This window comes from Xenopus laevis, chromosome 2L (assembly GCF_017654675.1).
Source record: "Xenopus laevis strain J_2021 chromosome 2L, Xenopus_laevis_v10.1, whole genome shotgun sequence".
NCBI classification, from domain to species: domain Eukaryota; kingdom Metazoa; phylum Chordata; class Amphibia; order Anura; family Pipidae; genus Xenopus; species Xenopus laevis.
The window spans coordinates 6,025,334-6,046,170 of NC_054373.1; the positions used below are offsets into that span (position 1 = coordinate 6,025,334).

A 20,837-nucleotide genomic window follows, 5' to 3' on the forward strand; every position below is an offset into this window, starting at 1 on the left:
ACAGAGCATGTGCAGTGAATCAGCAGAAAAGAAGATGGGGAGCTACTGGGGCATCTTTGGAGACACAGATCTTTACTGCTAAAGGGCTGTGTAGAGAAGCACAAAACATCACGTACAACATTTCTAGCTACTCCTTTTAGTTAGGCTTTAGTTCTCCTTTAATCAGGGCAATGTAGTATTCTACTTCTCTCTACAGTGAGGGCTGCAGTCAAGGCAAGCATTATGGCAGTATATTAATCTGCTTGCATTTGCTACATTGTTTAAACAGTAAGAACCAACAGTGCAGAGAATATCAACAGCCAGTCAGAGCAATTACATTTAAAGAAACCTTAAAACCCACTAATGAATGTATACATTAATTTATATTGGAAAGTAGCTTAGAATGACGTGAAGTTTAAGGCAACATTCCCCTTTAAGGAGCGCAAGGAAAAATGACTGTAGGACAGAGCTCTGCACTTTTCTTTACCCTAATCCACAGAATAGGGCTTTTCATGTTTTCGGCTGAAGCAGAATGGTGGCATTTTGAAGATCCAGCTGGAAGCAAAAATTCATCCCACGATGTCCAAACTGGAGAACAAAGCCCCTCTCAGAACCTCCCTGCTCTCTCCCAGTTTGGGGCAAAAGTTCCCCTCAGGGGCATTCTTGGGAACAGACACAGTGCTAAGCAATAAACAAGATGGCTGTCACGGGGAATGTTTAATAATGCCATTTAGCTGTTCTTTGCTCAGATGGTTTAATGGTTCATTGTTTGAGCTGTACATTCTGTGCCCCATGGCACCAACTGCCCAATTTACTGTGCCCAGGAGACTGCGCCTTGAATAGAGGGTGGGGGAGAAATCAGGATGTTTCCCTAGATTAGAATCAAACTGGGTCGAGAAGACATTGGCTCTGGGCCCCAACTTGTAAATGATGCCTTTAATAATGCCTAAAAGCTCTCATCTATGTTAATAACCCTCCTATTGTGATATTAGGTTGTGATCAGTCATAAACACATACCAACAGGTACAGGCATAGTTGCAGTAGGAATAACCCCATGCTTGGGTGGTATCCCCCTTTCCTCAGCACAATTAAGCAGGAACAGTCCCCTAAGTTTGCTCATAGTCTGTACAGAGAGATCCCACAGAACTATGGCAGCATAGGTATTCCCCTGTACTAAGCACAATTCAGCAGGAACAGCCCCCTAAGTTTGCTCATAGTCTGTACAGAGAGAGCCCATAAAACTATGGCAGCATAGGTATTCCCCTGTACTAAGCACAATTCAGCAGGAACAGCCCCTACGTTTGCTCATAGTCTGTACAGAGAGATCCCATAAAACTATGGCAGCATAGGTATTCCCCTGTACTAAGCACAATTCAGCAGGAACAGCCCCTAAGTGTGCTCATAGTCTGTACAGAGAGAGATCCCATAAAACTATGGCAGCATAGGTATTCCCCTGTATTAAGCACAATTCAGCAGGAACAGTCCCTAAGATTGCTCATAGTCTGTGCAGAAAGATCCCATAAAACTATGGCAGCATAGGTATCCCCTGTACTAAGCACAATTCAGCAGGAACAGTGCCTAAGTTTGCTCATAGTCTGTACAGAGAGATCCCATAAAACTATGGCAGCATAGGTATTCCCCTGTACTAAGCACAATTCAGCAGGAACAGTGCCTAAGTTTGCTCATAGTCTGTACAGAGAGATCCCATAAAACTATGACAGCATAGGTATTCCCCTGTACTAAGCACAATTCAGCAGGAACAGTCCCTAAGTTTGCTCATAGTCTGTACAGAGAGATCCCATAAAACTATGGCAGTATAGGTATTCCCTGTACTAAGCACAATTCAGCAGGAACAGGAATTCTTAGAGATCTTAGTTCCATTTAAACCATGCAACTATAACACCCTTTTATCTAATATAGTACAGAAGGGTTTGTAGTGTTGGTTTCTAACCTAAGGTATGTGGGTCTTGGTAATTCTGAATAGAAAGATTTTTTTATGCCCCCCCCCCCCGAATGTCTTAAAGGAGAAAAAAGGTAAAATCACTGGAGTATGCCAAGGAAATCATGGCACAACATTTAGCAAACAGTAGCCCAAGCTGGTGCTTATTTTGCAGAAGAGGCATATGGGGGTACCAGTCTGTCACAGGAGACATCTCTATAACTCCTACAAGGGATATGGGAGCTACAGTTGAACTACACCTGGACCCTGCTGCACCATTCTGCAATAATAAGATCAGGGTAAGGCAAGTTAGAACATGACTGTCAGACAGTAATCACAGGAAAGTCATTCCCTCGCAGTAACTCTAAGCACACGCCAGTGATTCAGCAGCATCTCATGTCCCTCCAACCCATCGGCCCCAGTCACAGACAACATCCAGCTCCGCTGCCTTCTTTGTGTTGTCTTCTACTCATCCTTAAAATAATAACTGTATCTGGGCCGGACATTGACAGACAATTTCCTCATTCAACTCTTTAAAGTGATTCATTCCTGCAATATTTTCCCATTAATTATTAACAATTCTGTTCAAGATTCTTCACTTTCAGGTTCACAAAGGGGTTGGGGCTGCCATATTGCTTCCCTTAGACTTTACAGTATAAAGCTATAACTAAGAATGTTCCTTCTCTGGATATTTTTATTTGTACATAAGAATGGGAGTTGCCATATTGTTTCCCTTAGACATTAGAGAAAATTCCTGTTTATACTTAAGGGCCGGAGAAGCCACGTTGCTTGCCTTGGCTGAATAATGAGATTTATGTTGCAATGGCTATATGCAGATATTATAATGCAGGGCCTGGTTCATTCTATTGTTATCTGATGATGAGGATGATGATGATATAAAAAATAAGACAGGCATCTGACAGGCATCAGCAGAACAGTGCCAGGGGAAGGCATGAGTGCAAATGTATTTATTTAGGAAGAGGTGAGGGAGAGGGGCAGATGGGAGTTTCTGAAGGTGAGTAAAGAAGAAAGTCCGCTCATGTCAAGGGTTTGTGTTGGGGAAAGTTGGCCCCATAACGCTGAATCATTCCTACGGAATATGCATTCTATTTCCCACTGCAATTACCAGTGACCTTTAGCAACAAGTTTTCTGTTCATGCAGTTGCTTCTCTGAGAATCCATTGTTTCTTCCCTTTGTCAGACTCCAAATGGGTCACAAGGGAGGTTTGAGAACTGCACAAGATACCGGCAGAGGCGCTTTCATTGGGGCGACTTACTCAGCACTAGAGATGTCGCGAACTGTTCGCCGGCGAACTTGTTCGCGCGAACATCGGGTGTTCGCGCTCGCCGGAAGTTCGCGAACGTCGCGCGACGTTCGCCATTTTGGGTTCGCCATTGTTGGCGCTTTTTTTTGCCCTCTCACCCCAGACCAGCAGGTACATGGCAGCCAATCAGGAAGCTCTCCCCTGGACCACTCCCCTTCCCTATAAAAACCGAAGCCCTGCAGCGTTTTTTCACTCTGCCTGTGTGTGCTGAAGAGATAGTGTAGGGAGAGAGCTGCTGCCTGTTAGTGATTTCAGGGACAGTTGAAAGTTTGCTGGCTAGTAATCGTTTTGATACTGCTCTGTTATTGGAGGGACAGAAGTCTGCAGGGGTTTGAGGGACATTTTAGCTTAGGTAGCTTTGCTGGCTAGTAATCTACCTTCTACTGCAGTGCTCTGTATGTAGCTGCAGTGGGCAGCTGTCCTGCTTCTGATCTCATCTGCTGACTGCTGCAATAACAGTAGTCCTTGTAAGGACTGCTTTTATTTATTTTTTTGTTGTTTTACTACTACTACTACTACTACTATAAGAGCCCAGTGCTATTAGTCTAGCAGTGTTGGGGAGTGGGACTGGTGTGCTAATCTGCTGCTCCTAGTAGTTCAGCAGCACCAACTTTAATTTTTTTTTTTTAATATTCATTTTTTTTTATTTTACTTTTTTTATTTTACTACCGCTGTAGTAGTGTATAAGTTGACCTTTTAGGCATTATTTGCCCTGTAGGCATTATTTGCACACTGTTTTCTTCAACCCGCCATCTAGCTGTGTGACCTTGTTCACATTCTGTCTAAATATCCATAATATTACCGTCTCCAGAAAAAACACCGGAGTGACTTTTTTCAAGCAGCATTCATATATTTTACGTAATCCGTATCCACCGCTGTAGTAGTGTATACGTTGACCTTGTAGGCATTATTTGCACAGTGTTTTCTTCAACCCGCCATCTAGCTGTGTGACCTTGTTCACATTCTGTCTAAATATCCATAATATTACCGTCTCCAGAAAAAACACCGGAGTGACTTTTTTCAAGCAGCCATAATATATTTTACGTAATCCGTATCCACCGCTGTAGTAGTGTATACGTTGACCTTGTAGGCATTATTTGCACAGTGTTTTCTTCAACCCGCCATCTAGCTGTGTGACCTTGTTCACATTCTGTCTAAATATCCATAATATTACCGTCTCCAGAAAAAACACCGGAGTGACTTTTTTCAAGCAGCCATAATATATTTTACGTAATCCGTATCCACCGCTGTAGTAGTGTATACGTTGACCTTGTAGGCATTATTTGCACACTGTTTTCTTCAACCCGCCATCTAGCTGTGTGACCTTGTTCACATTCTGTCTAAATATCCATAATATTACCGTCTCCAGAAAAAACACCGGAGTGACTTTTTCAAGCAGCCATAATATATTTTACGTAATCCGTATCCACCGCTGTAGTAGTGTATACGTTGACCTTGTAGGCATTATTTGCACACTGTTTTCTTCAACCCGCCATCTAGCTGTGTGACCTTGTTCACATTCTGTCTAAATATCCATAATATTACCGTCTCCAGAAAAAACACCGGAGTGACTTTTTTCAAGCAGCCATAATATATGTCCCTGAAATCACTAACAGCTCTCCCCCTACACTATCTCTTCCAAGCACACACAGGCAGATTTTTCAGATACATTTTTGCCCTTGATCCCCCTCTGGCATGCCACTGTCCAGGTCGTTGCACCCTTTAAACAACTTTAAAATCATTTTTCTGGCCAGAAATTTTTTTTTTAGATGTTAAAGTTCGCCTTCCCATTGAAGTCTATGGGGTTCGCGAACCGTTCGCGAACCGCTCGCGTTTTTGCGCAAGTTCGCGAATATGTTCGCGAACTTTTTTTCCGACGTTCGCTACATCCCTACTCAGCACCACCTGCATCAGGAATTGGGAGGTAGAGTAAGTTACGATGGCATATATATAAGCATTTATATACGGACATCATGGAAGAAGAGGAAGATTGAAACTGCAGGGGAAGATGGAAATAGTAGGGCAAGGTGGAAACAGAAGGGCAAGATGGAGACAACTAAGGCAAGATTTCAACAGTAGGACAAGATGGAGCAAGTACTGTAGGACACAACATGGTGACAGTAAGACAAAATCGAGACAATTTGTGAAGCTGGTGACAGTAGGGCAAGATGGGACAGTAGGATGAAATGGAGACAGCAGAGCAAGATGGAGACAAATGGAGATCGTAGGACAAACATAATATCAGAAGAGAAACTTTAGGGCAAGACAGAGACAGTAGGGCAAGTTGTCAACAGTAGAGCAAGTTATCAACAGTAGGGCAAGATGAGGACAGTAGGGCAAGAGGGAGACAGTAGGGTAAGATGTAGATAGTATGGCAAGACAGAGACAGTAGGACAAGACAGAAACAGTAGGACACACAGTAGGACCTGATGGAAACAGTGGGGCAAGACAGAGACAGCAGGGCAAGATGCAGACAGATGGAGACCATAGGACAAACATAGAAGAGAAACTTTAGGGCAAGACAGAGACAGTAGGACAAGAGGGAAACAGTAGTACAAGAGGGAGACAGTAGGACATGATGGAGACAGTAGGACAAGACGTAAATAGAAGGGCAAGACAGAGACAGTAGGACAAGAGGGAGACAGTAGGACATGATGGAGACAGTAGGACAAGACGTAAATAGAAGGGCAAGACAGAGACAGTAGGACAAGAGGGAGACAGTAGAACAATATGGGGACAGTAGGACTTCATAATAACAATAGGTCAGTATGTGAGCAGTGGGTGCACATCCTGTGGGTCAGTTCCATTGAGGGATAAACATGATGCTTTGTCCCTTATCTAAATGCTGAAATGCTAAATTACATTTACAGTGCTGTTGCCTGGAGAATATTGCCTATAGCAATCCCTTCCCAACAGGTCTTGTTAAAATCCCCACCTGGTTTAATGGAATTCACTGGCGCCTCTACTCCTGCTGCTGTTCATGAACAAATATCCGCCAGTGCTGATATTGGTTTTGCCAGTAGAACGGTGCCAGATGCTTTACAAATACCTGCGTGATTTATATGTACTGCCTCGGAATGGTATATTTGTCTAAGTGAGCTAAATAAATCCAGTAGGTTTGTTTGACATGGTCCCCCTGCACTAAATACAAATACAAGTATAGTAAATCTAAATACAAGTAGCCTGGGTTCTTTTTAAGATACATCATCATTTTTATTGTAACAATTTAAATTCAGATATCTGGGGGGTAAGATTGCAGGATTATATACTGGAAAATGGGGGCCCTATTTATAAAGCACCATGGTAGTAACTTGGATATTCCCTGTCTAAATAGGAATTGCCTGTTTGTATAGCTTGAAGAAATTTCCACTAAAGTCAGGGTGGGGGGGGGGTAGGAAAAAGTCAGAGAAATGTCATTATTACAGTATAATCTCAATAGCACTTAGAAAAAATAGCAGCAGGACAAGTTGGTGACAATGGGGCAATATGGTGACAATGGGGAGTGATGGTAAGAGCTGGGCCAATAGGACAATTTAGTGACAGGGGGGTAAAATGGAGATAGTTGGTCAAGACTGACACAGTAAGGACAAAATTAAATTAGGACAAGATGGAAACAGAAGGGTAAAATTGCATCAGTAGGGCAGGATGGCGACAGTTGGCCAAGATAAAGACAGCAGAGCAAGATAGAGGCAGTAGAGCAGAATATAGACAGTAGAGCAAGGTAGAGGCACTAGAGCAAGGTAGAGGCACTAGAGCAAGGTATAGGCAGTACAGCAAGGTAGAGGCAGTAGAAAAAGGTAGAGGCAGTAGAAAAAGGTAGAGGTAGTAGAAAAAGGTAGAGGCAGTAGAGCAAGGTAGAGGCAGTAGAGCAAAGTAGAGGCAGTAGAACAAGGTAGAGGCAGTAGAGCAAGGTAGAGGCAGTAGAGCAAGGTAGAGGCAGTAGAGCAAGGTAGAGGCAGTAGAGCAAGGTAGAGGCAGTAGAGCAGGATGGAGACAATAGAGCAGGATCGAGACAGTAGACCACGGTAGAGACAGTAGGGCAGGGTGAACATTTTGGATAGGCCTACTTAGACTGATAATTATCTTTTGGGGTAATTGGGTCTGAGGCAAACTAGACATTGTAGGACCAATATTTATATAAAGTAGGTTATGACTATCAAAAATGTTTTCCTCAGCTAGCAAGAGGTTAACAGAACTGCTTCCAAACCCAAGAGCATGCTGAAGTGGAAGATAGCCTGGGCCAAGAAAATTTGCATTGGGGCCCTTGGGACACTGATCTGGACAGATTCTGCAGTTCCAAAGCCCAAAATTACTACCGTATGTTAGAACTGTTTCATTTCAACCTTGAACTACGAGAGTGAGAGGGAGCGAGGGAGGAAGTCCGGGCCTCTTGTGTTTCTTCACACATCCTGATCATAAACTGCACTGTTCTATATCCATAACAAGGCTTCCTGCTAGGACTTTGGCCTGGCCATGCCCCACATACTGGATCAGTATGACAGGTACTGGTTTCCTCTTGAGCCCCTCATTGACAGATTAAAGTCTCTGTTGATATCCCCAGAACAATTAAAGGGAGAATTTGCGAGGTGCCCCACCCGAATATCATCTTCTAGCTCATGGGTTCCATCATCATCTCCAAACTTTGTAATACATAGTCCCAAGGGATGGGGATCACCAGGATGTAACTATATTCCCATCACAATTGCCTTCAACTGGAAACTTGCCACAAAATGAAATAATTGGTCTTCAATGACAAGGGGCCACCAAGCTTTGAAGGTGCCTACAGCACAGGTTCCAAGGTTGGACCAGCTAGGGAAAAAGGTGAACCATATAGAAGGTGAGGCTTACATTAAATTATGGCAGCAGTCAGTCCAACTACCAGCTCTTTCAGGGGACCTTTACAGTCATGTAGAACATTCTCAAAGTGTCATATTCTCTGTGGCCAACTTTACGCATTATTTATCAGGCCCTGCTATGGGTGCTATCAACCCCATGATCCCATGTATAAGTCAAAACATTGAAGACCACTCATAGTTCCTCCTCAGCACAATGTTTACTTCCCTAGTGATGGGGACAAAATAGTTAAGAATCCTTGGTCAAGGGAAGAAGTTGCATCATCTAATCAGAGAACCAGAAAGCAGAAAGGCAAAGAGGAACGTTACAATACAAAAACAAATAAAAAATAAACGGCAGAGCAAAAGGGCAGCCGACACACAGAATCCCGCCTTTGATGATTGTTACTCTACAAAATAGGGGAAATAGGACACAGCTGAAGCACCTTCTAAATTCCACCCATAAAAGAAGACAGAGGTTTTTATGTAGATATATAAAATTAGAAGCCCGGCCTCATAAAAGCCGTGACAGATTGGACTGTTCGGGGCCAGATTATGTTCATGTTTTCAGGAGGGATGAAAGCAGCTGCGCGGGGATAATTTTAGTGTGAACAAGAATAAAAATAATCAGTATTCTTTTGTCTCCTCCCCTCTCACTGGGATCTGTATGCAATACAATCACATTGAGATACACTGCCCCTACAAATTGTGCTTCAACTACAACTCCCATCCCAGCAGTTTTCACTGTTCGTTATAGTTTATAGGATGAAGGTTACATGAATGACTGCCATGGCCATGGTTGGGGCAGAGTGCAACATTTTCTTTGCTGGATACCAATATTTATATAAAGCCTTTACATCCGGGTGTGGTCCAGCTGCAACTACCAGCACCTACTAACAGCCAGGAACTACTAAAGGGCAGTAGGCAACGCTGATCTAGCCATCTTTTCCTACTAGTGTTATCTTGCCCTACTGGCTATATTTTTATTTACTGTCATCACCCTATCCCACTATCTCCATCTTGTCCTACTGTCACCAACTGGTTCCATCTTGTTCTCCTGTCAACTATTGGCTCCATCTTGCCCTACAGTCTCCATATTGTCACCATTTTACCCTACTGTTGATATGTCCTACTGATGACACCATCCTTGCAGCCTGGGGTGCTCCAGCTGCAACTACCAACAGCCAGTGCCTATTAAAGGGCTGTGGGCTGGGCAACAATAATAGGAAGCATTACTGCCACTATCTAGGCATCTTCTTTTACTAGTGTCATCTTGCCCTACTGGCTCAATCTTTACCGACTGTCACTGCCTTGTTCCATCTTGTTCTACTATCCCCAACTTGTCCTACTGGCTACATCTTGTTCTCCTGTCGACTTCTTGCCCTACTGGCTCCATCTTGTCCTACTGTCTCCATCTTGCCCTATTCTTGCATTCATTTGCTATGTAAGTCATCTTGACCTACTGCTTCAATCTTGACCTACTGTTGCCATCTTGCCCATTTGTCCTCTTTGGGCTTACTGTTACCATCTTACCTTACTGTCTATATCTTGTCCTACATCTGGCACCATATTTCCATCCTGGGGTGCTCCAGCTGCAACTACCAGCACCAACCATCAGCCAGGAACTACTTAAGGGCTCTGGGCTGGGCATCTTGCCTTACTGGCTCCATCTTTACCTACTATCACTGCACTATGGAACTAGGTCCATCTTGTTCTACTGTCATCTACTTGTCCTACTGGCTCCACCTTTTTCTCCTGCCAACTTCTTGTCCTACTCTTGGAATCATTTACTATTGAAGCCAACTTGACCTATTTCTGCAGTCTTGACCTACTGTTGCCATCTTACCCAATTGTCCTCACTGAGTTTACTGTCACCATCTTACCCTACTGTAGAAATCTCGCTTTTATTTTTGACTTACTATAAGTGATGTTCAGAGAGGTCCATCCCCTTTAATGTACAGGTGCTAATATGCAGGGTCCCACTAAATGCTGGGTGCAGGTTTGGTGTCTCTGCCTGTGCTAAAACCGACACATTTCCTCACCTCCCAACAAGACCAAAGATGTCTGTGACTAGAGAACTAACAAGCAGCCAGCACAATAAGAGACAAAATCAGGACTTTACCTCCAAATAAAACTTAATAGGAGAAACTAAGAGCTGCACCGATTGGTCAGTCAGTAATGATGATTCCGAGCCGACTTCAAAGCCCAAGATTGTGTATGAAGAGCTAATGGGGATTAAGAACTGAAAGAGCGAGTAACATGGAAACACTGACTTCACCCACCAGCCAGACCCATGACCGAAACAGATGTTCTGTGCAACTACAGAGGCCCCACGGGTCCAACAGTGAGTAAAGCCCAATCTTTGTTAACTTCTTCACTGCCAGACAGTCTGGTTTCCAAGTGCAGCTGTGATGTCCTCTGTGGCCTCAATGCATTAAACTGCATGCAGCTTTATATTGCATTTATCAGTGCAGGACTACTAAGCACTAAGAGCCACAGGGGATGCAGGGAGTTGTAGTTCTGCAGAGGGTTTTAATAACCGCAATACATCCATTAAATGTATCACATTTTCAGATTCTCCCCAAACTTTATGGGTTTTCCATACATAAAAAGAAACCAGTGACTTCACATGGGGGGGGGGAGACATCCGGCTGAACACTGGGTGTAACTCTCCTCTGGAAGCCATTTCCATATTCCCCTGCCAAATGTCTATTTGTAGCTGAACAACAATAAAATCTGAAGTTGTGAGACACACAGTCCATGTGCTCAACCAGCGCTGCGGTTTTATACAGATCCCCTTACATCTGTCACATGCCTCATTCAGAGCTGGGAAACAGCATTTAAGGGGAGATCTGCCCCATTAGAAAGGAATTTCTCTAATATAAGCACATAACATGTTATATTCTTACATAGTTTAATATCTTACCCCTTAAGTCTCACTCATGTATTATAAGGGATAATGTACCCCCTACTGTAAATGATAAGGATATTAGAAGTCACTGAGGGGTTGTTCTGTGACCATATAAAGGCACAAGGTTGCAGGCTGAGTTATACAGGGAACTCTAAATATCACTCTTGTATTATAAGGGATAATGTACCCCCTACTGTAAATGATAAGGATATATCAGAAGTCACTGAGGGGTTGTTCTGTGACCATATAAAGGCACAAGGCTGCAGGCTGAGTTATACAGGCAATTCTGAGTATCACTCATGTATTATAAGGGATAATGCTTGTAATGATAAGATATTAGAGTCACTGAGGGGTTGTTCTGTGACCATATAAAGGCACAAGCTGCAGGCTGAGTATACAGGGAACTCTGAGTATCACTCCCATGTATTATAAGGGATAATGTAACCCCTACTGTAAATGATAAGGATATTAAAGTTCAGAGGGGTTGTTTTCTGTGACCATAAAAGGCACAAGGCTGCAGGCTGAGAGGGAACTCTGATCATCATGTATTATAAGGATAATGTACCCCTACATTTCAACTGAAGTGCATTTGAGTATACTCTGAGTATCACTCCATGTTACCGTACCTACATAAGGGGGAGGAAGTCACTTATAAAGTTGATCTAATTTTAATAACTGGATATGTGACAGTAGGTCATTTTGTACATGAATCCCGTAGGAAATTTCTTGTGTATTGGTTATAAGGATAGTAGAAGTCACTGAGGGGTTTGTTCTGTGGGGACCAGATAAAGAACACAAGGCTGAGGCTGAGTTATACAGGGAACTCTGAGTATCACTCATGTATTATAAGGGATAATGTACCCCCTACTGTAAATGATAAGGATATTAGAAGTCACTGAGGGGTTGTTCTGTGACCATATAAAGACACAAGGCTGCAGGCTGAGTTATACAGGGAACTCTGAGTATCACTCATGTTTTATAAGGGTTACTGTACCCCCTACTGTAAATGATAAGGATATTTCAAGAGGACTTCACTCAAGGAAAAAAACTGCATTGCTGAGTAAGATTAAAAAAAATTCCCCTGATCTCTCCAGTAATAACTCAGGATACAATAAAAACTACAGTGGAAATCATTTTAGTTGATATGGAACCCATTTATAATATTGATCAGACAATTGCTCATGTAATCTCCTTCCTGCGAGGAGGCGCCAGAGATTGATTGTAAACCCAGTGTTTATGTTCTCGTTCACTAGAGGTTCAGTCCCTGGGGCCATTAATCACTGGATCAGTTCTGTGTATTCTCTGAGCTAAATGCACATAATTCACTCGGCAGCTTATGAGGTTTATACAGAAGATGCTGATCCAAAGTCAACCATGGAAACACACAGGTAATGTCCTATAAATCAGACTTTAGTGGCATGAGCTTAAAGAGGTGGTTCACCTTTAAGTTAACTTTTATGTCTGTTATATAATGGCTAATGCTAAGCAACTTTTTTAATTGGCCTTCATTTTTCTCTTTCTAATAGTTTTTGAAAGATTTGCTTTCTATTTGACTCTTTCCAGCTTTCAAATAGGGGTCACTGACCCCATATAAAAAACAAAGGCTCTGTAAGGCTACACATGTATTGTTATTGCATCTTTTTATTAGTCTTCTTTCTATTCAGGCCTCTCCTATTCATATTCCAGTCTCTTATTCAAATCAATGCATGGTTGCTAGGGGAATTTGGACGCTAGCAACCAGATTGCTGAAATTGCAAACTGGAGAGCTGCTGAATAAAAAGCTAAATAACTCAAAAACCACGAATAATAAAAAAAAAACAATTGCAAATTGTCTCAGAATATAACTCTCTACATCACACTGAAAGTTAACCCAAAGTTGAAAACTTTGTGTATGGAGCCAAACGGCCGGGCTGACCCAGAAATGTTTAGATATACAGTATACTGGTCAAGTCAGATAACATACCTCCCAACTGTCCTGTTTTACAAGGGACAGTCCCTATTTTCACAGCTCAACCCGCAGTCCCAGATTGTTACTGAAACGTCCCGACTTTCTCTTTGATCTCCTGCACTGAACAGCCAGAAAAAGATACAAGGTTTCTAAAACTTAATTGGCTTTTGGCAGAGAGCCTAGAACAGCCACCAGGTACATTTCAATACTTTTGCAACAATTTAAGATAAGCAGGTCTCATGGGGAAACTGTGACTTGCAGCTTAAAGGGCAATTCACCTTCATTAGCAAAACTGTAACACATAAAAACCACAGAAATGTGTTCAAACTTTCATAACCTGCCAAATTTTGTAACATTTTGGCCACAAAAATAGGCGTGGTCAAAAACATTTGACGCAATCCGCACGGTAAATCTTTTTGTCCCTCTTTCTATTTCCAAAATGTTGGGAGGTATGGAGTAGGACCCTCACTCCCTAGGAAACTGGGAATGCTGGGAAGGGAACAGTGCAAAGAGCAGCAGGTGGGACACAGATGTCCCAGTGACATTCCTGAACCTCTGTCCTTAGCTGCTCCATGTGGAATCCATTACCCCAAATTCCTTCTGATATTTGCCTGTGCCCCACGGCCCCTGTCATCCGCACAGAAGAAAGCGAGAGTCACAGGAACCCAACACATTCCTACAGCTTCTCTGTCCCTGCTGCAGCTTTATAGTAATAAAGAATAGTAAATAGCAACTTTATAGTAATAAAGAAGAGTAAATAGCTCCTTTATAGTAATAAAGAAAAGTAAATAGCACCTTTATAGTAATAAAGAAAAGTAAATAGCACCTTTATAGTAATAAAGAATAGTAAAGAGCACCTTTATAGTAATAAAGATTAGTAAATAGCGCCTTTATAGTAATAACAAATAGTAAATAGCACCTTTATAGTAATAAAGAGTAGTAAATAGCACCTTTATAGTAATAAAGAAGAGTAAATAGCTCCTTTATAGTAATAAAGAAGAGTAAATAGCACTTTTATAGTAATAGTAAATAGCACCTTTATAGTAATAAAGAATAGTAAATAGCACCATTATAGTAATAAAGAGTAGCAAATAGCACCGTTATAGTAATAAAGAGTAGTAAATAGCACCTTTATAGTATTAAAGAATAGTAAACAGCACCTTTATAGTAATGAAGAATAGTAAATAGCACCTTTATAGTAATAAAGAATAGTAAATAGCACCTTTATAGTAATAAAGAATAGTAAACAGCACCTTTATAGTAATAAAGAAGAGTAAATAGCTCCTTTATAATAATAAAGAAGAGTAAATAGCACCTTTATAGTAATAAAGAATAGTAAACAGCACCTTTATAGTAATAAAGAATAGTAAATAGCACCTTTATAGTAAAAACGAATAGTAAATACCTGTAGTACCTTTATAGTAATAAAGAATAGTAATTAGCAGCTACAGCCACCAGGAAGATCATAGAAAAGCACAAGAGACTGGGCAAATATATGATTTGACCAACTCCGTTTTTCTACTTGGCATCGAGCTGTGACTATGGATAGAGCCAAATGTTGTGATTGGGGGACACTGGGAGCTGTAGTTCTGCAGCAGATTAAGGGTGTGGGTTGTAGACAGTTGCTGGTGTATATCCTCACACATGGGCTTCAGTCTGCAAAATAACTATGTAATAACTCAGTCTGTCAAACTGCCACATGACTGCACCGGGTTGTATTTACTTTACGTGAGTGGAAAAAAACTGATGAAAAAGGGCATTGAATCAGCTTCACTTAGCTCTTCCCTTGGAACACTTACCTCTTTGTGAGCTCAACCTGCACTCTGCACTGTGATAGGCTGAAATGCAAATGTAATCATTATCACCAGCCTATCAGAACCTCACATAATTAGCAGCCCATCAGACACGAAGAACATTAGTGTAACAGTCACCCTATAGTTCTGCCCCCAAATCTCCCCCTAACTGACCTTCAGGCTCGACCCTCTTAGCTCATAACAAGGTTACAGATATATAGAAACATTGGGGTAACAGTCACCTGCTATATTTCCAGGGGTACCCAGGACACAAATAAGCACTCACCCCAAATCTCCCCCTAACTGGCCTTCAGACTGGGCCCCCTTAGCTCATAACAAGGTTACAGATATATAGAAACATTGGGGTGTCACCCTGCTATAGTTCCAGGGGTACCCAGGGTACAAATAAGCACTCACCCCAAATCTCCCCCTAACTGGCCTTCAGACTGGGCCCCCTTAGCTCATAACAAGGTTACAGATATATAGAAACATTGGGGTGTCACCCTGCTATATTTCCAGGGGTACCCAGGGTACAAATAAGCACTCACCCCAAATCTCCCCCTAACTGGCCTTCAGACTGGGCCCCCTTAGCTCATAACAAGGTTACAGATATATAGAAACATTGGGGTGTCACCCTGCTATAGTTCCAGGGGTACCCAGGGCACAAATAAACACTCACCCCAAATCTCCCCTAACTGACCTTCAGACTGGGCCCCCTTAGCTCATAACAAGGTTACAGATATATAGAAACATTGGGTGTCACCCTGCTATAGTTCCAGGGGTACCCAGGGTACAAATAAACACTCACCCCAAATCTCCCCCTAACTGACCTTCAGACTGGGCCCCCTTAGCTCATAACAAGGTTACAGATATATAGAAACATTGGGGTAACAGTCACCCTGCTATAGTTCCAGGGGTACCCAGGGTACAAATAATCACTCACCCCAAATCTCCCCCTAACTGGAATTCAGGCTGGGCCCCCTTAGCTCATAACAAGATTACAGATATATAGAGACATTGGGGTGTCACCCTGGTAAATAACCCACTATATTTCATGCCCTACATCCCATGGACTCCATATTCAGAAACAGAAGAGAGAATAATCACAGAGATAAAGGATAACATGACTCTGGGTGCTGGTTGGGTGAAGAAGTAACGGGTTACATTCCAAGCAGTTTGGGGCAATTAAAGGGTCCTGCACTGGAGGGAAGGGGAGAGCAGCACAGACTGGATCAGCAGCTTCAGTGAATTCTATCAAACTGAATTAAATCTGCTTCAATGGGAAAGACTCAGTAATTAGCAGATGCCGCCTATGATTTATCGACCAATATCTGGCCAGGAACAAACCATCAGATCTACCCCAGAGTGTCCATAACTGGGAATAGTCTGCTGGTCTGGAGATCAACAAATGAGTGGATCTGCACTTGCATCTCCAGCTTTTCTCAGTCACCCAAGGACTCGAAGTCAGAATAGACCATGTAGTGTAAAGTTGAATTGATTGTTTAGTTAGTGATGTACATCCATTATTTATTACATATCAGTCCTGCCACTCTCTGTCCAAGGCCAAGGAAAGGAAAAACACTATTCAGTGAAGATTTGGATATTCAGGAGTGGGAATGTGAGTGCAGAATTCATTCAGACACCCCATTATATCTGCCCCCCAGAGCCACTGTAATTACTGGCCCATGCCCGGCCTTAGAATAGTATTGCAAGATCCTCAGGTGTGAGGTTGGGAGGGAGGATGCTGGGAGTTGTTCTCTATTACATAGTCACATAGTAGATGAGGTTGTAAAAAGACAAACGTTTATCAAGTTCAACCTTCAAATCCTTCTAGTGATCCAGAGGGGAGGCTAAACATGACCCCTCTGATGTGAATGGGCTGGATTGTGAGTGTTTTACAACTGGTCTTCAGTGTGATGTTCTCCCCTGAACTACAACTCTCAGCTGCCATTGGGGTTTATATGACATTGGCCTGAAAGTCAATTGCCCAGTATTCCGGGGGTGCTGGGAGGTAAAGTGACCTCAGTCTATCCCCTTCCCTAAAAAGAGTGGGTGAGGGGTAGAGGAAGGCCCAGCAGTAAGAGAAGGCGTGGCTGAATTAAACAGGAGGTGTGGCTAAATGAATGAAGGCGTCTTAGTGGGAGAAGAATTTAGAGGACTTTGATCATGATGGTGGTAGAAAGTGTTAATAGAGGGTGTGGCTCAGCTTGGTAGGATAAGGTGTGGCTTAGTAGTAGGAGAAGTTTGCAATTGGTGGAAAGAGAAGGAGTGGCTTAAACATAAGAAAAGGTGTGTCAGGTTCGTGGTCTCAAGGAAGACACTGAAAAGGTGTCACTAAGGCGGCCGCACATGAGCAGCTATTGGCTACCAACTCTTGCTGGGTGCAAACTAAAACCCTCCCATGGTTAGAGTTCCGCTGGAGCTGGCTGTTAGCCTTTGGGCCACACTGAGTCACATATTGAGGCCTTTTGGTAAAGCCCCTGCATGCAATTTAGTATGCAATTTAGTATGCAATTTAGTATGCAAATAGTATGCAAATCACAAGCAAAATTCTACACATTCCAGTACTACAGTATACACTTATACGCTGCTTTCAGGCTGCTCAGAACAAGCACCTTCACTATCTGCTTCAGTACAAGTGCCAGCTGAACTAGAGCCAGCCCCTCACTCACAGTACTAACTGTCAGCCTCCATGCAATGCCCCCATACACATGCCAATCATTCTCAGGATCTCCCAAATCTCAGAACGACCAATCAGCTTTGCCAAACTGTTCCACACCAGGCAAGTCCTGTCCCATCTGTAACAGCAACACAACCAGCCTAGTGGTTTTTTAACCCTTCCCTCCCACTGTGAGTACAGTATTCATATAATCCAAGGGGGGGAGATTTTCTATTGGTGTCTACAGGGTTAACACACTATAACCTTATCCCCCCTAAATCCCATGTGCCCTAACTCCCCCCTATCTGCTGTTCATATTTCTGAATCCCAGCGCTGAAGGAGTTAAGACACCCAGGCTCCCCTTACAAGCAGCAGTTGAGCTCTAACACACACTTGTGCACTTAATTCACATCAGATGCTCCCGGCAGAGGACTGGGCAGGACTTAACCCTTTCTTGCCCACAAGTCGGCCTTTATATTCAATGGAGTGTTTCTTGCCCAGCTGGAGCTTATAAACATTGTAGCAATGTAACAACCTGGTCGTATTGATGAAAATAAAGACTTTCTGTTTGCAGCAAATAGGGATGCACCGAATCCAGGATTTGGCCTTTTTAGCTGCATGGCCGAACCGAATCCGAATCCTAATTTGCATATGTTAATTAGAAAAGATGTTTTTTACTTTGCGGCAAAAAGTTAAATTTTTTGTACCTTTTCCTTTGCCACCCCTAATTTACACATGCAAATTAGAATTCGGCCGAATCTTTCACAGAAGATTCGGCTGAATCCCAAAAAGTGGATTTGGTGCATCCTTAGCAGTAAGTGACCCAGTGAATATGGGGAGAGATAAAATGTATCAAGAGACAAACTGCCTGTGTTCTATAGGGAGAAGCATCAGACGTAGGGTTAAGGGGTATAAGACTTAGTGATTGTGCATGTGATCACTGCTACTTTGTGCAGTAGTCTGTACACTACAGTGATTGAGAGGCTGAATGAGTATTAAGCAGCAGTAGTGGGGTAAGTAACAGCAGGGCAATAATGGGGTGACATTAATATCCCTACACCCCCCATTGTCCCCTATAAAGTAGGTACTTACCATCCTGCCCAGAGCTCTCCAGATACTCCGTTAGATCACAGCCAAATGCACCAATGGAGCTTTTCTTCTTCAATTTCGTCTTGGCTCCCTTGTTCTTCATGAGTTGGTCCAGAGAGGTAGAATCCTCCCCCCGTCCCTCAAGTTAAAAAGGGAATTAAATGAGATAAATCCTGTTGGGAAGGTGAGGGGCACCAGTAGCCTCGCCCTCAGGGCTTTGCAGGGAGCATCGGGGTGTCCTACACAGTCCCAAGCAGCCCATGGAAATGCAGCAGCTCCAGTGAAGTTCAGCTGTCAGTGAGGAGGGGGCAGGCACAGAGGAAGGGATCTAGGAGGGGTGCCAGAACTTTTAGGTGCCCCAGTGACAGACACTTTAGGGCTGGGGGGGACATCACCTCCAGAGGGGAAACTAGAACAGAGACTGACGGCTCAATGTGCCCCCTAAGCACCAGCAGTAACAGCAGTAACAGTAACAGCAGTAACAGTCAGGAGTCAGAAAAGCAATGAAGAGAAAGGAGAACTTCTCCTACTCAGGGACCCCTGACACCCCAGATACATATGTCCCATAATCCCACTGTCTGCAGAGGAACTTTGGGGGTTTTTTGGGACCCAATCTGTAATTTCTCTCTCTCTCTCTTTCCTCCTTTTCTTACAAATCACTGGGTTATTGAGCTCAGGAAATGCTGTTAAGGAAATGAGGAAGGAGGGGGGTGAGGAGGTTGTTTTTTTGGCAGGAGTATTAGGGGTGGGGGGGGAGGAGCCGGGATTGGGCCACATAATAACGGGACAGGCACGAGCAATGATGTGGCCCTACTGGGGGCGGTGAAAGAAACTTCCTCTGTCTATGGGGGAGAAAAGGGAAAAACTCATGGGAAGAAGCAAAAGGAAGAAGCAATGGTTTCCTGGGGAGATGGGGCACAGGGTACTTTGTGTGGGGGCAACCAGTGTTTAAGGGTTGGATTTAGGGTGCAGTAGAGACGGAATTTGGCCTGGGAAATGTTGCTAAAAGTACAAAGTGCTGAATTTGAACTACAAATCCCAGAATTCCCTGACAGCCTGAATCTATCTTCTGTCTGTCTGGATCCTTCAATATCAAAAAAATGATAAAAGTTGAAATTGCTGAATGTCTTTAACAGGTCCTGTTGGACTACAAATCCCAGAATTCCGTGACAGCCTGAATCTATCATCTGTCTGTCTGGATCCTTCAGTATCAAACTGGAAAAAATTGATAAAAGTACAAATTTCTGATTGTCTTTAAAAGGTCCTGTTGAACTACAAATCCCAGAATTCCCTGACAGCCTGAATCTATCCTCTGTCTGTCTGGATCCTTCAGTTTTAAACTGGAAAAAAATGATAAAAGTACAAATTGCTGATTGTCTTTAAAAGGTCCTGTTGAACTACAAATCCCAGAATTCCCTGACAGCCTGAATCTATCTTCTGTCTGTCTGGATCCTTCAGTATCAAACTGGAAAAAGTTGCTAAAAGTATAAATTGCTGAATATCTTTAAAGGGGTTGTTCACCTTTGAGATAACTTTTATTATGATGTATTTGCAATTGGTTTTAATTTTTTATTATTTGTGGTTTTTGAGTTATTTAACTTATTATTCAGCAGCTTTCCAGTTTGCTGTTGCAGAAATCTGGTTGCCAGGGTCCAAATGACCCTAGCAACCATGCATTGATTTCAATAAGAGACTGGAATATGAATAGGAGAGGCCTGAATAGAAAGATGAGGAATAAAAAGAAACAATAACAATACAAATCCCAGAATTCCCTGATAGCCTGAATCTATCCTCTGTCTGTCTGGATCCTTCAGTATCAAACTAGAAAAAGTTGCTATAAAAGAACAAATTGCTGAATATCTTTAACAGGTCCTGTTGAACTACAAATCCCAGAATTCCCTGACAGCCTGAATCTATCTTCTGTCTGACGCAGGTAGAAACAACATATCCAGCAGCTGCTGGGGGGGCAATATAGGGGCCCAACGGGCGGGTTGTAACTGGTTTGAAATGTCAATATTAACATATAGGGTGACCACCTTAAATGTCAGACATAATTAGCACATCCTGCTGAGATAATTAGTATTTAATGAAGATACGCCGCACAGTCTGTGCTGGTTTCCAACCTGCCATGAAGTGTGAATTGCAATGGATTGCTAGTTTCCCATTCAGTGTGTTCATGTTATTTAAATAAAAGTGTCGATTGTTGACTGCCCTCCTGCTCTTCTACTACTACAACTCCCAGAATCCTCTGACAGCAGTGGACAGGGGGATGTTGGGATGTGTTGTAGTTCAATCACCTTTGGAATGTTTCAGGAGACCAATTCCTGTGGCTTGTCACAAGGGTAGCAATGCGGCACTAAAG

General features: G+C 42.8%; 1 protein-coding gene across 2 annotated transcripts in view; it reads right to left on the reverse strand.

Annotated features, from left to right (window-relative positions):
* arhgap31.L (Rho GTPase activating protein 31 L homeolog) overlaps positions 1 to 19,172 on the reverse strand; it is an 88,306-nt gene extending 69,134 nt beyond the window's left edge. For both annotated transcript variants that reach the window (XM_018245832.2, XM_018245831.2), the window contains exon 1: positions 18,479 to 19,172. In XM_018245832.2, coding sequence (XP_018101321.1) covers positions 18,479 to 18,578 — 100 coding nt within the window. In that variant the 5' untranslated portion in view covers positions 18,579 to 19,172. The remainder of the gene's footprint in view (positions 1 to 18,478) is intronic.
* Between the last annotated feature and the right edge of the window lie 1,665 nt (positions 19,173 to 20,837).